Source organism: Dipodomys merriami, unplaced genomic scaffold, assembly GCF_024711535.1.
Source record: "Dipodomys merriami isolate MVZ:Mamm:240054 unplaced genomic scaffold, mDipMer1.0.p SCAF_5, whole genome shotgun sequence".
NCBI lineage: Eukaryota > Metazoa > Chordata > Mammalia > Rodentia > Heteromyidae > Dipodomys > Dipodomys merriami.
Window position 1 is genome coordinate 56,283,275 of NW_027206068.1, and position 17,276 is coordinate 56,300,550.

General features: G+C 34.5%; 1 protein-coding gene across 1 annotated transcript in view; it reads right to left on the bottom strand.

Annotated features, from left to right (window-relative positions):
* Positions 1-242: 242 nt before the first annotated feature.
* Positions 243-17,276, bottom strand: part of Iqub (IQ motif and ubiquitin domain containing) — a 57,762-nt gene continuing 40,728 nt past the window's right edge. The window contains exons 11-13 of the mRNA XM_069997294.1: positions 11,126-11,374; positions 5,100-5,285; positions 243-1,097 (exon numbers count right to left, since the gene is read on the bottom strand). Coding sequence (XP_069853395.1) covers positions 915-1,097; positions 5,100-5,285; positions 11,126-11,374 — 618 coding nt within the window. The 3' untranslated portion in view covers positions 243-914. The remainder of the gene's footprint in view (positions 1,098-5,099; positions 5,286-11,125; positions 11,375-17,276) is intronic.

A 17,276-nucleotide genomic window follows, 5' to 3' on the forward strand; every position in this document is an offset into this window, starting at 1 on the left:
TTCTATCACTTGAGTCACAGTGCCACTTGTGGCTTTTTGATAGTTAATTGGAGATAAGAGTCTTGAAGACTTTCCAAACTGAGCTGGCTCTGAAACTCCATCCTCAGGTCTTAGCATCTTGCGTAGCTAGAATTACAGGCATGAGCAAGCCACCAGTGCCCAACCCCATCACTTTTCTGTTAAGATGACTGATATACTATATTACAGATACCTCACAGACATACAGCCAAGATTATTACTTTGGTTTATTGGACAAAGAACTATTGTTAAAGTGGATTTCTTCAAGTTCATTCCTCTTATAGAGTTTCACCATTACCCCACAGGAAGTTTTTATTTTCCCCATAGCACAGTGATCCTTGTTTCCTAATGTGCATGCAGGTTGTTTACGGTTTCAGCTGTTTTTCTGGGATTTGAGAGAAATGGAAGGTGAAAGCCATCAACAAAAGGCTAAGATTCAACTCTCAATAGTGAAATGAAGACAGTCCTATCCTACTTATAAGGATTTTCAAGAATTCTATACTTCCTCACATTCATATGCTAAGCACTCTCTTATATTTTATCTTAAGCACATTACATTAAAGGTTATGTCTAGGTTTTTTTGGTTGCTGAATTTTCACTATAAATCATTAACGGTGTCTTTTAAAATGTAATGGGAAAATATACTAAAGATAATATGTCCTCTTTGCTTTGAACTATTAATTCCAGAAATACAACTATAGTTCAATCAAACACTAATTAATAATGAAGAATTTGTGTAGGAATAGTCTCTCTTAATCTAACTTGTAATAACTATGAAAAACAAAAAATAATGAAGTCAATAAAAAGATTAAGTTCCATTTTCATAGCGTACGGCATCTGTATTATTTTGTCAGTGGTGAGCAAACATTTTCATCAAACAAATATTCCTGGATCTTCTATATGGAAGTCCCCCTGGGTTCGATTATTTTAGGTGTTGTGTCTATGCGGTATTTACTTCTGACCTCTTCTAATTCATCATTATCAACTATAAATGAAGCAAGCACAGGAATCTGAGAAAAGTAGTTCTTAGCCAGGATATGTTTGTGTTTGATCTTGTGGAGAAAAAACTGTTCATAATCCTGCAAAAAGGAAAGAAATAATATCAAATTTTATTAAATCTCAGATTTTTTTTTCAGATAAAGATGCTGACATGTCTCCATGTCTTTGCTTACCAGTTCATTCAGCATAGAATAAATTTGGCATATTCTCTTTCAGAACTCTGTTCCTGTGATAATTCCTCCTGGAAGCCTTTTCTGAATCTCACACTGTACTTCCTAAGTCTAAGCCACTATTGAGTCCCAATCCTATACATCCTATCATTCTCATTCACTTCAATTTATAGGCTTGGTTTATGTCTGGTAGGATGTTACCAGCTTTCTTTCTATCCTCTATTTTAAGTAAAGACAACAACATAACAAGTAACAAATAACAAATAACAAATAACAACAAACAAGTAACACACACACACACACACACACACAGATATACCCTTGGGCACCTATATAAAGCTTATAGTAAAACTTTTTTATTGTTTATTATCTTTAAGTACAAGGGGGTTTCAATTCAACATGTCAGTTTTTGAACACAATGCATCTTTATTAATGTTACCCATTTCATATTTTCTTCTCTCTCTCCCAATCCCACTCATCCCCTCAATTAAAAAAACAATGCTTTTTAAAGAAGGTTTCACATATCATAAGCATCTTTAATTTTTCCCCAAACCTGGGAACTAACCATAATGCAAGAGATGAAGCTACAATCTTGCCACAAAGAGCTACCAAGCATAAGAGTGAAAGTCAGAGATTAAAGACCACCATGGGAAGCCTTAGAGGGCCTAGGTTTCTGAGAACATGCTGGAGATATCATTCAAGATCCAGGCTGCCCAATTTTGGAACTTATTACATAAGAAAACTAAACCCATATCATATTAAGTCTTTATAATTTGCCTCTTGTTACAATAGCTGAGTCTGAATGCAACTGTAATAATGAGGAATTATATTTACTCCATTTTCCCCCAAGTCCTTTGCATAGTATTCAGAACATCCAAAAGTAAATTTTAGTTAAATCAGTAAGTATTATCTAGCCTCTTTATTATTCTTAGTGAGACTTCTCTTCTACCAAATCACAAATACTAAGTGACTTCTGCCTGAAATTTATTTTCTTTAAGACATTCATCCACTAAAGACTTTTTCATAAAGTCAACTCTAAGGTGAAAGAAAGATCTAAGGCTTAAAAAATAACAGTGGGTTTTATATATTATACAAGTATCTACTATAAAGATTCCTCTTTTTAGACAAATGTAACAGATAAACATTGCACTACTCTTTGGTTCTCTATTTCTTAGTCCATATTTCATTCAAGGAAAAATAATATATCTATGTTATGCTGTACTCATCTATACATACACCGAACTTTATATTTCCTTGAAAAAAACCATAAAGTTAATAATTATTAAAGTTAAGTCAAGCATTCTGTGCTATACATAGCATATACATTCTATGATATGTGTGTATATCATAGAATAATATAATATGGAAAGGTATTTATTGTCAAACAAACCAAGTTGCAGGTAATTTATGTAAAGTAAGTGCTACATATGCACACACACACATATATATAATATGTATACATATAGAGGCTGAAACAATGATAGATAGATGATAGATGAAAGACAGATAAATAGACATGGATGAGAGCATAAACATTTCCAGGATGATTTCAATGACTTCCACAGAATAAAATTAGTCATCCCTAGTATGTGGACATTCCTGATGTTTGTCAGGAAACTTACATTCTATTTCAAAACTTTTTTCATTCATTTTTATACCAAAAAATGTACTGTCTTTATTTCAATTAAAAATAAAATTTAAGTACTTCATATATACAGTTACTGTGTAGGTTGCTTCATGCCAAACAATACTTTGGAAACTTTAAATAGGTGTTTATTTCATTGGCAAAGTTTTCCTATTATGAGACATCATTATCTCCTTTCTATACATGCATAAACTGGGGCACTGAAACTTAGTATATGAGCCCGTAATGGATAGACTCAGATTCAAAATCAGGGATGGTTTCATTATTTTTATTAATTTCACACTGTTAGCTAATATTCTAAAACACTATGAAACAAAAAGGCAGGTCTTAATGTCTGATGAATTTTAGTAAAAAAAAAAAAAAAAAAAAAAAAAAAAAAAGATGGATGAGAATTGAGTCATGACTGCTGGTTTTCTCCCCACCATTGTTCCTACTTTGGCCAATACGAACACTATGGGAAATCAATCTGTTTCATTAGAGTTCACAGAGGCATTTTTTTCCCTGTAGCTTGTAAGCTCACAAGGAGTCAAAAATCACTATAAAGTAGAGCAGTGGAGCATACTGGACATTGATAAAAGTAAACTATACAGATTGGGAATGTGGCTCAGTGGTAGAGTGCTTGCCTTGCATGCATGAGGCCCTGGATTCCATTCCTTAGCACCACATAAGCAGAAAAAGCTGGAAGTGGCACTGTGGCTCAAGTGGCAGAGTACTAGCCGTGAGCTGAAGAGCTGAGGGACAGTGCCCAGGCCCAGACTTCAGGCCCTACAACCAGCAAAAAAAAAAAAAAAAGTAAACTATACAACTTGTGGGTGGAGATGGGATGGAGAGAATGGGAGAGAATGAGGGAAGAGATGACACTGTATAAAGGGAGATGTACTTATTGCATGACTCATGTAAATGTAACCCCTCTCTACATCCTTCTATAACAACAATAAAGTAATTTTTAAATTACCTTAAATTTCAAATATGTTTAATATATTGGAAAAGTAAGTGTTTTTCTGGGCATTAAGTAAATTCATTTTAACTTTATGCAAAAGAGAAGCTCTTCTTTAACTAGACTGAATATTAATACTTAAATGATTACATAAACTGAAAACCATAAAAATAATTTTTCAGCTTGTCTCATTGAGAACCTTTGCTCCATTTTCAGAAATTCAAAACGATTGGCATCCTGAAATTGGAAATGTATATGAATAGAACATTTAATTTGATACTGCAATAAATTGATTAAATACACAAAGGGAGTTTTGTGGATTAATTGAAGAAGCACTGGAATATCAGCTTTGGGAATGAACTTCAGTTTCATTATGAGACCTAGATGAAATGATATTGCTAGGATTGGCTATGCTTCCAGTAATTAAATATTTACGAGTCAGCTTAATTTACCAAACATAACATTTATCACAGCTTCAATTTCTTCTCTGCTTTCTGTTAATCCCCAGAGTAGAATTTTTCCTAAGCTAGCTCCTGAAAACTCTGAACACTCTTGCAAAACTTTAACTAGTTTATGTCCTTTGCATCCTTCTCCCACTATTCCCTCAAAAATAATAGGCCATTCAAAATGATGGCCCCACTTGATATCATTTCTTTATTTTTCCTTAGTTGACATCTTGCATGAGATTAAAGGTTATTTAGTCAACTGAAGATCCTAGACTTGCTTAGTGTAAATGGAGCTCTCTTAGGAACTCTTCTAGGGCCCCTCATTTTTGTTCATTAACATGGTCTCCAGAACACATTTGTAAGTTGCTAAAATGGCAGAGTATGTAGCTAGTTGGAAGCAACTGAACAAATGGAGCTACATCTGTATGATGTCAATAAGTATGCTTTCCTAGTGACTCATCAGCTAGGACAGACTCTGGGTTCTCTAACACCTATGATAGCAACATTTATTCAACAAACAAATATTAAACTCTTAATCTGGAGGCAGCATTAACCTATGGGTATTAGAGATAAAGATGGAAGTAAGTGTAATGAAATCCTTGCCTTTGTGGAACACATTGTGGAATGAATGTTCTTGAAGTGACTAAACGAATGCCATTATGTGGTAATACTTACATATTCCAATCTCTTATTGCCCTGCTCCCATCTCATTCTAATCTCTGAAAGATATACCATCCCCATGTTTTCTTACGATTAATCCATTACTATCTGTAATCTAACCGAAATACTTAAATTATCTGTGGAATGTGTTCCAATGCAGTCAGTCAGGTGCCCTCTGATTCCAATGATAAAAGTAACATCCAAATAAAAGTCCAACTACTAACCTCCTCAACATTTTTTAGCTTAAGATGAGCTGCGCCTTCATCTTTGGTGAGAAGAATGCAGTTCCAGGGGGCCCACTCCATGGACTTATCCCATCTGACCAGGATCAACTCATCGATGTCATTGCAGGCACTGAGGATTGACTGGGATGCCCAGATGTTCTCGACCAGGTACCGGATATCATTGAGCTGTATATCAAAAAAATATATATATATATATATATAATTTTTGTTTTCTTTTAAATTCACATGTAATGATTATACTGCTTGAGCAAATAAATCACACTAGGTACATTGTAATGTGAAATACTATTTGTTAGATTTCAGTGGCACACAGTCCTTTTTTAATCATACTTATATTCATTCCGCCTAATCTGTATAATTATTCACAAGTCATGGATCCATCTTTAACCTTAAATAAACTGTATATATTTCCTATAGTATGCTACCTATATAGCTACCTTATTATTTAGTCTCTTAAAATACAATACATGGTAGAAGTACTGTTGAAAATAGAATACATGGTACTAAGTACTTTTGAAAATTCCCTTATTAACTATCATAGTAAAATCTTTTTTCAGGGGTTTTATTGCCACAATGCAAGAGACAGCTGATATTTATTAAAATGATATGATTTACTCAATGCTAATAAAGGATTTGCTGTATTAATTAGGAAAAAAGGAAAAGATGGGTAAGTTAAATAACTGAAACATTTTTATAAATTTATATCATAATGGCTACAACACAGAATGAACTTTATTTTTGCTGGTCGTGGGGCCTGAACTCTGTCTGGGCACTATCCCCCAGCTCTTCAGTTCAAGGCTAGCGCTCTACCACTTGAGCCACAGCACAACTACTGGCTTTTTCTGCTTATGTAGTGCTGAGGAATCGAACCCAGGGCCTCATGAATGCAAGGCAAGCACTCTACCAATGAGCCACCTTCTTAGACCTAGAATGAACTTTTTATTCTGAGATCCACATGTATAAATTTAGAATTGTTCCATATAAGCTTCACAAAAGCATATTTACTGAAAAAAAGAACCATTATTTCAAAAAGTTTGTGTAGGAAAGCAGGTAAATATATTACATACATTTTTACTTATATTCAAAATGTTGCCTTGTTCAAATATGTGAGCTTTTTTGTGTCGCATCAATTCTATTACTAACTTCAAAACTGTACAAACTGCATTTTTGTTTATTGGAATGTCACTTTTGCTCATGCTACATCTGGTTGGCCATTGCTAAGAACTGCCTGCCTGTAAGTGGTGTTTGACATTGTTGCAGTGGTTACCTATTGTATTAAGTGGCATCTGTAGGAATTACAGAAAAACTGGGTGACCAGTGAAATATCCAATTTCTTCTTAAGTAAAATGTTTATTTCTGATATATCTTAGCTTTCATTTTTTTTTTTACTTTGCATGCCATTATGTTCAAATTCAGTATTGCTGAATATAAATACTCATTGCCCACAAACTTTACTAGGTCATGATAGACTTCTAACATAATGTTTTCTTCTTTACTATCTGTCTGCTCTGTATCTGCTCCTCCCATGTGTGCACAATATTAGCTCTAGGAGAGTAAAGATCTTTTCTCTTTCCCATTGCTGTATTGCCACCATTTAGAACACTGCTTGGGCACATAGCAGGTGCTCAGTAACTCTGATAATATGATGAGTGACAGTTTATCCTTTTGGAAAACAAAGTATAGTACAGACTTTAAAAACTTACACTACATATGAAGAGAATTTCAATTATATATTATTGTTACAGTAGTTGTTTTACATTCATACAACCCTTCACTTTAATCTTGAGAAAATGGTAAATTTGATATTGAAATATTTAATGAGACCTCCAAAAATCTAGAGAGCAATATTTGGAACCCCATTCTTTTCATGACTCTTCTTTCCTCCTTTTCTAGTTAATGATTATTGCCATGTAAACAAAATTATCCTATTTTAAGGTGCCTTGACAGTCACACATGAACTGGAAATGAAGAGATAAAAATATACAAATAAGAATTTGGATTATAGCCTCCATCAGAAAGAATGACATTGCCCCATTCCTTAGGAAATGGAAAAACTTGGAAAAAATTATATTAAGTGAAGTAAGCCAGGCCCAAAGAAACCTAGGTCCCATGGTTTCCCTTATTTGTAATATCTAGTATATGTATGAGTCAAGCGGAAAAGGTCAGATAATGTGATGTCAGGAAAATGAACCCTTAGATGTGTATTTTAATGTTTTTTTTTCTTTCATGCATGTGTTTCTAACGCATTTATAAGATTATCTCTTTGTTGCTTTGTATATCCCTCCCCCACAGTATAACCCCTGCTTTCACTATATTTGATGTCAGTATAACTTGTGGAGGAGATGGGGAAAAACCAGTTGTTTAAGGATACAGGTGGACCTGTTGCAACAATGAGAAGTACAAGTTGTCATGTCCAAAACGAGCTTTACAACATCGGTGTGGGGGGGGGGGGGAGGGGGGAAGGAGAAGGACTGGAATTGGGGGGGGAGGGGGGAGGCTGGGAAGGGATGTGAAGGGTAAACAAAGGAGGAGGCTGCAATGCTTGGTAAGAAATGTACGCATTATCTTGCCCACGTAATTGTAACTCGTCTGTACAGTATGTTCACAAATAAAATTAAATTAAATTTAAAAAAAAGAATTTGGATTATAGGCATAAGGTACCATCATACCTGGGTGATGTTCATTTGATCATATTCATTGGTTCGTAATTTTTTTTACTTTGGGTAATTAATTTCTATGTGCATTCAAATGGGTATTCAAATCAGGATTAAGAGATATAACATACATTTAGTTTTACTCTTTGTAATACAATAGAGCAATCATTAATATGAATTGAATATACCTTATCTGAAATACTTAGAAGTAGAAATATCTCACAATTTCAGATGTTTATGGATTTTGGAAAATTTACATATACCTAATGAGATGTCAATGAGATAACATTTCATATGCATTTATGCTGTAACTTGAAATTGGTAATAAAACAATTTATTTTAAATGTGTTTTGACTGTGACCCTTTACGTCAGTTATCAGATTTTCTAGTTGACTCACATCATGACTCAAAAGTTTTAGGTTTTAGATAATTTTAGAGTTCAGTTTTGCAGATTAAGGATACTCAGCCTGTATTTCAAACTACTGATTATGTTACTTTTCCTTTCAGCTGTTTAAAGAGAGAAATTGGATGGGTGGGGTTGGGAGAGACGGGAGAGTTATGAAATGAGTGACATTAATTATGATGCACTGTACTCATAAATCGACATGTTGAATTGAAACCCCTCTATAATAAAGATGATAAAAAGTAAAATAAATAGAGGGGTATAAAAGAATTTGGAACATGAACATCAATAGTGAAATCAAAGTGATTTTTTAAATTATAATTTTATTTAAATTATAGCACAGTTGTTTTGGCATATGCTTATAATCTTAGTCTTGGGAGGAAAATGAATCAAGAAGACTGTGAGTTCAAGGCTATCCAGGGCTGCAAAATAAGACCCTATCTCAAAAAAAATTCTTTATTAAAAAAACATTTCTAAAACCAATCACTTGGTAAGTCATTCAGTATCTTTGGTTTCAATATCTTGCTTATATAACTTTCATCAACAATAGCATTTGCTCCAATGATCAACATAATGCTCATCCTTTTTAACATGAGTTACAGTCCTATTTCTGTCTCTGTGAACGCTACTCCAGGAAACCCACCCCACGACACTCATGTTTGAGTTGTCAGCCCAACTCCAGGCAGTTCTGTACACTGCTACCAGAATTGGTGGCTCTTTCAGCTCCCCATCATCCCCTAACAACCCATAAAAAGAAATTCTACATGCCTAGAGTCCTAAAAGAGCTTGGCTAATCATGTTTGTCATCGTCCTCTGTACATTTTTTCTCTCCCTTTGGAGAAAACAGAGTAATACTGGGAGAATACCTAAGCTATAATGCCTTTAGTAGCACAAGAGAAGAGTACCCCTCAAAGTTCCCATAAGAAATTAATATGTGTGGGGGTGGGGAATTGAGATTTAATTATCTTGATGTGCCTAATGTAGAATATGGCTTTTTGTTTGTTTTTTGCCACTCCCAGACCTTGAATTCAGGGCCTAGGCACTGTCCCTGAGCTGCTGCTTTTTGTTCCTCTGAGCTTCTTTTGCTCAAGGCAAGCTTCTTTTTTTTTTTTTTTTTTTTTTTTGCTCAAGTTTCTTCTTGCTCAAGTAGTACTCAGCACTACTTCTGGCTTTCTCTGTTTATGTGGTACTGAGGAACTAATGGCTTCATGCATGCTAGGCAAGTACTCTACCACTAAGCCACATTCCCAGCCCTCAACTTGCTTTTTATGAAGGAAAATCTGCAGAATGATATTGTTGTCCCCCTAGTTTATGCTATTGAAAAGATAATAAATGGCATTTTTCACACACACTTCAAGCAGTTAGCATATCACTCTTTTCTCTTGGAAAAAGACAAACATATATCTTTCAGAGAAATCTCATTACTTCAGGGAAAGATAAAAAATAGTTGAAATAATATTTTATTAGTATTTAGTGTCACATAGAATACACTTCAAAAGGAACTGTAAAGACAATCTTGATGGATGTATTGAAATGATTACCTCCTTCTTTGTTTTTCCCCTAAATGTATTTTTTAAAGATATAATACATCCCTCCCCCACAGTATAACCCTGCTTTCACTGTATTTCATGTCGGTATAATTTGTGGAGGGGAAGGGGAAAAACAAATCGTTTAAATAGGGATACAGGTGGACCCATTGCAACAATGAGATGTACAAGTTGATATGTCGAAAATGAACTTTAAAACTTTGGTGCAGGGATGGGGGGGAAGGGAGGATTGGGTGGAGGACAGGGGGAGGATGGGAAGGAATGGGAAGGGGAAACAAAGGAGGAGGCTGCAATGCTTGAAAAGAAATGTACTCATTATCTTGCCCATGTAATTGTAACCCCTCTGTACAGTATTTTCACAATAAAATAAATAAAAAATAAAAGATATAATACAGATGTATTGAAATGAATCTCATCACCTCTTTCAAAGAGCCAAGAAAAACAAACATCAAAAGAGGGTATAAGGGTGCTCTGGATTGGACAGAAAACAGCCCTAGAGGCCCTGTATTCCAGGCTTAGCTACCAGTCAATGGGGCTTAGGGAAAATAACTGCATCAAGAGCTCTGATTTTGTGGGTGAATTAATCCATAATTTTATGATATTGAGAGGTGGTGGAAACTGGGAAGTAAGGCCTAGTTGGAGGTCTAGTTGAATAGTCTATCTCCACCTCTCCACCTGATTCTCTCTCTCTCTCCCACACTCTCCTCTTGTCCCTCTCCCTCCCTCCTCCCCCCTCTCTCTCCCCCTCCCCCCCTCAATGTCCTTCCTCTATGTCCTTCCTGGCTACTGTAAAGGGAGCAGCAGCTGACCTTGAACTGAAATCATGAGTCAAAATAAATCTTTCCTCCCTTAAGTTGTTTTTCCAGATATGGTAATCTTTGTCAGATATAGAACACTAATTAACCACTTCTAAGCTCATCGTTATTTCCAATCATACGTATCATTAAATCTATGCCTGTCTCAGACTCACCTAAAACTAGTAGAATCAGGACTCAAATTGCCTCAGAATAGTCTGTGATTCTTTGCTCTCTGTGGCTACCAGATTAACTCTTCATTGGTCTTTTGTCTCAGAAGGCACATCTTCAAGGAAGCCTTTTCTGTCCTGCAAATTAGCCTGTGTGCACTTTTAAACACTTGTATGATGCCCAATATTTTTTTCTTGGAACACTCTGGTTTATTTTTTGCAGAAGCTTACACCCCTTTTATTGTCTGTCTTCCTTTGCAGGATATAAGATCTGGCTCACCTGTCTGCAGAGCACCACGAAGTACTTAAATACACATGCACCTCATCAGACCATCAAAGGTGATGCTTCCCAAATCAGAGTATGTTCAGCAACACTGTGTATCATGTCTGCGTAGCCCCTTAGAAGACAGTAACATTTCTGCCATGGTTGACCTTACCTGCATCAGGAAAGCAATCTGAGAGTCATCTCCATAATTGGTTTCTGACTTGTAAAGCCTTTGAAGTAAACACTTGTACTTCAAAAATGATTCCCGTTTTTGAGTCTCATTCTCCAGGCTGACGCACTGACGACAGTGGTAGATGTGTTGTGTGGTGCAGGACATGGAAAAATTGGTAGAAGGCAAATATAGCTGGCAACTGTGGCAAAAGTAAATCTTATTGTAAAACTTGAGTGGATCTTGAGGAACCTAAAAAGCAGGAAAATTATATTAGAGTGCTTTAGAACTTGCTAGCTGAAAAATTCCTAGTTTTGTCTTTAAATTTCAAACTGCATTCATTCATTTATCCTACCAAAATTATTTTCAAAAATCTATTATAATATGATCATCAACTCCTAAATACATGTAGTAAATAACTTAAAATATAATTGAAGTATTTATATGCATGCATGAAAATAGAATAATGAAATGTGTTAAAATTTGATTTAAAAACTGAGGGAAGTAGGATTAGAAGAGTAATAAAGGTGCTGAATTTGACCAAAGTATATGCATGCATATGTGAATATACAATAAAATCTCTTTATATAACTGACATGCTAATAAAATTTTTTCAAAAGGGGGCAAACTCAGCTCTTATATTTATAAAAATGTTTAGATTTCTGGGTTTATATTAATTATTTCTATAGGCAACTTCCAGTTTTGAATATAAGTAAAAGCCCACTAAACCAATAGTTATTTTCTTTTCATTATTAAAAAAATAAAGTTGGGGTTATTAATGATCATTTTTTAAAATATGAGGCATTACATCAGAAAGTAATTGTAAATGTGTAATTCTGTGAATCCAATGGTGCTGGATTTGTGAATGGATGCATGAATCAAGAGTGAGCACTTGGTTCTAGATTCATGAATGAATGAAGAGTAAGTAGTTTCTAAACAAATTGAAGACTACAGAAGACAATATCTACAGTGTATAATCAGTATTTCTAGACTCTATGAGAGGAAAGATTAAATAGCAACAGTTTGATATATCAAACTTGTTAAAAACAATTTTTGAGAAAAGATCTCAGCCTAGGAAGGCCCGTCTTATGTAAAGTTCACAGGTCATTGGCTGAATATCAAGAAAGGACTAACCAATAGTGGAAAATACTATCCCTAAATTAAAATTTGCTTTGCTCTTGCTCTAAAAGTAAACTTAAAATAAAGATCTAAAGAAATAAAACTCTTTGAGTAACTTAACTGTGTTCTCAGAAAAAAGGAGCAAAAAGGATAAAACATTTACATTAAAAACAACAGCAACAAAGATAAAACCTCTTATGGCCCTATCTTAGGGTTCATTTCACTTAGCATCATCTTATATGTTCATATATACATAGCTTTTTACCTTTTCTGCTTGTCCTAGATATCTACTAGTTATTGCAGATAAGGAAAACCAACAAAATAAAATCCATATTGTTTAGTATCTAGAAAAAAATGACCAAATATATATATATAATGTGATCCAAAGCCAGTAGCTAAATCATTATTGAAAAAAATGTTCATTGATATAGATATTAGAATTCACACACAAGGATAGTTATTAAAAATCTCATTACAACTGTTATGAAAACTATTCCATATGTCTAAAAGTTAAAGAAAGGCAATAAAATATATATTTAAAACTCCATGAGAAGAAAATTATGAACTCTAAAATGAAACAGACACAAGACTGAATTAACAAGAGAGTGAAGATATTAGAGTGGAAAAAACTATTGAGCTGGATGACAACAGTAGAAATCAAGCATACAGATAATGAAAAACAATAAGAAGAATATCACCACATTATGCAGCAAACTCAAGCAACTTAATATGTGTATAATGAGTCTAAAAAATGAGAGGAGAGTTAAAGAACACAGAAAATATTTTGTGAAAATAATGGTCAACATCATTCTAAATGGGGTGAAAATAAATCAATCTATAGATCCAAGAAGCTCAGTAAACCTCCAATTATAAGAGATGCACCCACCTTAGTGTTAAATACCGTCTTCTTTAATCTTTTAAGGCAGTTCTTTCTCTGGCCTTGGGGGTTTCCTCATACGTATACAGTGGTCAGAACTCAGTTGAAAATATAAAAGGGATAGTGCAAATCTCATGTCTTTCTTCATTTGACTCATTAATTTCTGGCCCTGTGTCATACAGACTTCAGCTGTGTAGAACCCAGAGGATGACAGGAGCCTTGCTTTCTCTTCAACTACAGAAAACTAGGCTTTGTTTGTTCTTGTGCATAATACAGATATTCCCTCTTCAAGGAGGAGTTTCACTCCTCAAGGAAGTAAAATGGGACTACTTTAGGCTCACTTAATTTGTGTTTATTGCCTGATGTCCAGTGTCTTGGTAAACATTATTTCTACTTGTTCTTAATTTCAGGCAAGTGAGTAGTTCCAAGTTAGGCCATTTTAGTCAGAAGGAGAAGAAATAAATCATTTTTATTTGACAAGGTGCCCAACATAAATCTGAGATTTTTCTTGACAAAAAAAAATTCCCATCCACCAAAATCAACTCCAAATGGATCAAAGACCTCAGAGTCAAAGCAGACACTCTGAAAACTTTACAAGGTAGGAGAAACCCTAGGTCTCCTTGGCACAGGTTGAAATTTTCTTAATAGAGACTGAGAAACACAACAAATCAAAGAACGGTTGGACAAATTGGATTGCATGAAATTGCAGAGCTTCTACATGGCAAAGGACATAGCTAGCAAGATCAATAGAAAGCCCACAGATTGGGAAAAGATCTTCACTAGCCATACAATGGTCTCATATCTAAAATACACCTGGAACTCAAAAACTTAAATCCCCCAACAACAAATCCTCAAAGAAACAACTGCCCAATAAATAAGTGGGCTAAAGACTTAAAGAGAAACTTCTCTGAAGAGGAAAGAAGGATGGCCAATAGACACATGAAGAAATGCTCAACCTCTAGCCATAAAAGAAATGTAAATCTTGGAGCTCCAGTGGCTCAATCGGTTAGCGCACGGTACTTATAAAAGAAATGCAAATCAAAACAACATTGAAATCAAAACCACCTCACCCCAGTTAGAATGGCTATAATAAGAACTCTCATAACAACAGATGCTGGAGGGGATGTGGACAGAAGGGAACCTTACTGCATTGTTGGTGGGAGTTTAAACTTGTTCAACCACTATGGAAAGTAGTATGGAGTTTCCTCAAAAGACTCCACATAGAGCTCCCCTATGTCCCAGCAATCCCACTTTTGGGCATTTACCCAAATGATCACAAACAAGACCACACTAAAGCTACCAGCACAACTATGTTTATTGCAGCATTATTTACCATAGCTAAGATATGGAACCAACCCAGATGCCCCTCAGTGGATGAATGCATCAAGAAAATGTGGTATATATACACAATGGAATTCTATGCCTCCATCAGAAAGAATGACATTGCCCCATTTGTTAGGAAATGGAAAGACTTGGAAAAAATTAAGTGAAGTAAGCCAGGCCCAAAGAAACAGGTCCCATGGTTTCTCTTATTTGCAATAACTGGTATATGTCTGAGACAAGCAGAAAAGGTCAGATAAGTTGATGTTAGGTGAAATGAACCCCAAGATAAGTATTTAAATGTTTTTTCTTTCATGCAATTGTTTCTAACATATTTGTAAGAGGATTTCTTTGTTGCTTTGTATGTCCCTCCCCCACAGTATAACCCCTGCTTTCACTGTATTTGATGTTTGTATAATTTGTGGATGGGAAGGAAAAAAACAAATCATTTAAATAGGGATACAACAATGAGATGTACAAATCGTTTTGTTGAAAAACGAACTTTACAACTTTGGCAGGGGAGGGGAGGAGATGGGAAGGGATGGGAAGGGGAAACAAAGGAGGAGGCTGTAATGCTTGTTAAGAAATGTACACATTATCTTGCCCTTGTAATTGTAACTCCTCTATACAGTATTTTCACAATAAAAAAAATACAGGAATATAAAAAAAGTTCCCAACCAATGTATAAAACAAAACAATAGTCTTGACTAGTCCTTTAAAAATCATAAAAGTAACTCACTAAATTATTGTGAAAGTAAAGTGACAAAATTCTAAGTTGAACTACACAAAGAAGAAGATTTTTGTGCCCTATAGGTACACTAAATTTCTTAAATACAACTAAATAATCTATTTTTAAAATAGATAAATTGTGCTTTGTCAACATATCTTTTAAAACTTCTGTTTTGTTAAAGCTTTTATTAAGGGCAGGAAGCAATAAATGGAAAATATTTTCAAACCACATTTCTAACAAAGAACTTATATGTAGAATATACTAAAATTTCTCAAAATGTAGTAATGAGAAACAATCTAAGCAAGTGAAGAGGCAAGTGGCAAACGATATGTCAAGACACTTCACCAAAAAAGATACATGTATGGTATATGAAATGGTGCTCAATATTTTTAGCTATTAGGAAAATATACATTAACATATCATAGATACCACTACCTACTTTTCTTAATTAAAAATTGACAATACCAAGTACTGACAAGGATAAAAGCAATTGAAACTCCCTTACACCCTGTAGGTGAGGATGTAGTCTAGTATAACTAGTTGCATACAAAGTTTAGCAGTCTACCATGTGACTCAATAATGACAATTCCTACATATTATCCCTAACTAATCAATTTATCTCAAACCTATAACCAAGTGTTTATCACAACTATATTTTTTTCAGGTGCTTGAGGATTTATTTCCATTTAAGCCCCTCTAAGGTGAATAAATCTTATATTTCCTCTAGCCTTTCTCTAAAAGAAAACTTGGTTATTTCTGATTGATTTTGCTAGCATTTTTATTAGGATTGCTAATAATTTTCATCACAAACTTATTCATAAGTCCTAGATTCTGAAATAACTCAAAACACCCTGTGACTTACCTTTTCAAGGTAAAAATAAAACTCTCTATAGATGTTCAATAAGATTTCCCAGCTATGATAAACTACTGAAACACTTAAAACATGGGTGAATCTCAAACTCAGAGTACTAACTGAAAGCTCTCAGTCCCAAAAGAATTCTGAGATATTAGGCTTCAGTTTATATGAGATTTTAAAATACATAAAACTACAGAAACAAAACACAAATTAAGTGTTTGCCAAAAGTCAGTGAAGTCAGAAAGTGGAATGTTGAAGGAATTTCAAGGAGTGAAGGACTATTATTTTTTTTTAATTTTGACTGTATTGTTAAATTAGATGGCTAAGCAATTATTAAAATTCATCCAAAAGAGTGAAATTTATGAAAAGTAAATTCCAAAAGTGAGCAAAATGATATAATTGTGTTCGTCACTTTTGGTTACTACAGCACAATACCTAGACAACCAATTTAAGAGAGGAAGGATTTACCTTAGCCTGTGGTTGGAGAGGATTCTGTCCACAGTGGCTTGACCCTGTTGTTTTACATCTGAGATGAGACAGAAAACTACTGTGGGCAGTACATGGGGGAGCAAAGTTGTACTCCTCATGGGAGCCAGAAAGCAGTCAAGGGTTTGAGCAAAATGTAATCACCATAGTGATCCACTTCCTCCAAAGCCCCACATTCTACCAGGCCATTCAGCTATAAACTCATCAAGGGTTTTAAAGCATTGCAATTAGCATTCTCCGCCTCTCACGAGCGCCACCAGTTGGGGATGAAGTCTTCAACAGCATGAGCTGCTAGAGGACAGACTCGAAGTAGAATAGTGACATTACATGAAGGTGTAGAATATAGTTCTCTTATATTGCTGCAAGTAGGTATAGGCTGAATAAGTCTATAGAGAATAACTAGAAATTAGCTTGGACAATTGAAATACTAATTGAAACAATGCAAGGAGCAACTTTTCTTTGGATCTTTGTTATACTTTAATATGCTTCTGACAATACAAGTAGGTTTTTAAATTAATTTAAAATAAATGATATAAAAAATTAGACCATTATTATTCTTATACAAATATTGAGATTTTTGTGTTGTCAAATATCTGTCCCATTTTTAAATAAAAACTCTAAAAATGATCATTAAAACAAAACACTATTTATAATTATTTAGCAATCATCTCCCCACTGAGAAAAGGTGTTCTAAATAGTTTTTGCACAGTAAGAAAGCAATAAAGCAATCATCTTAGTTTCAGTGAGTGAAACTCCTTGAAGTCTA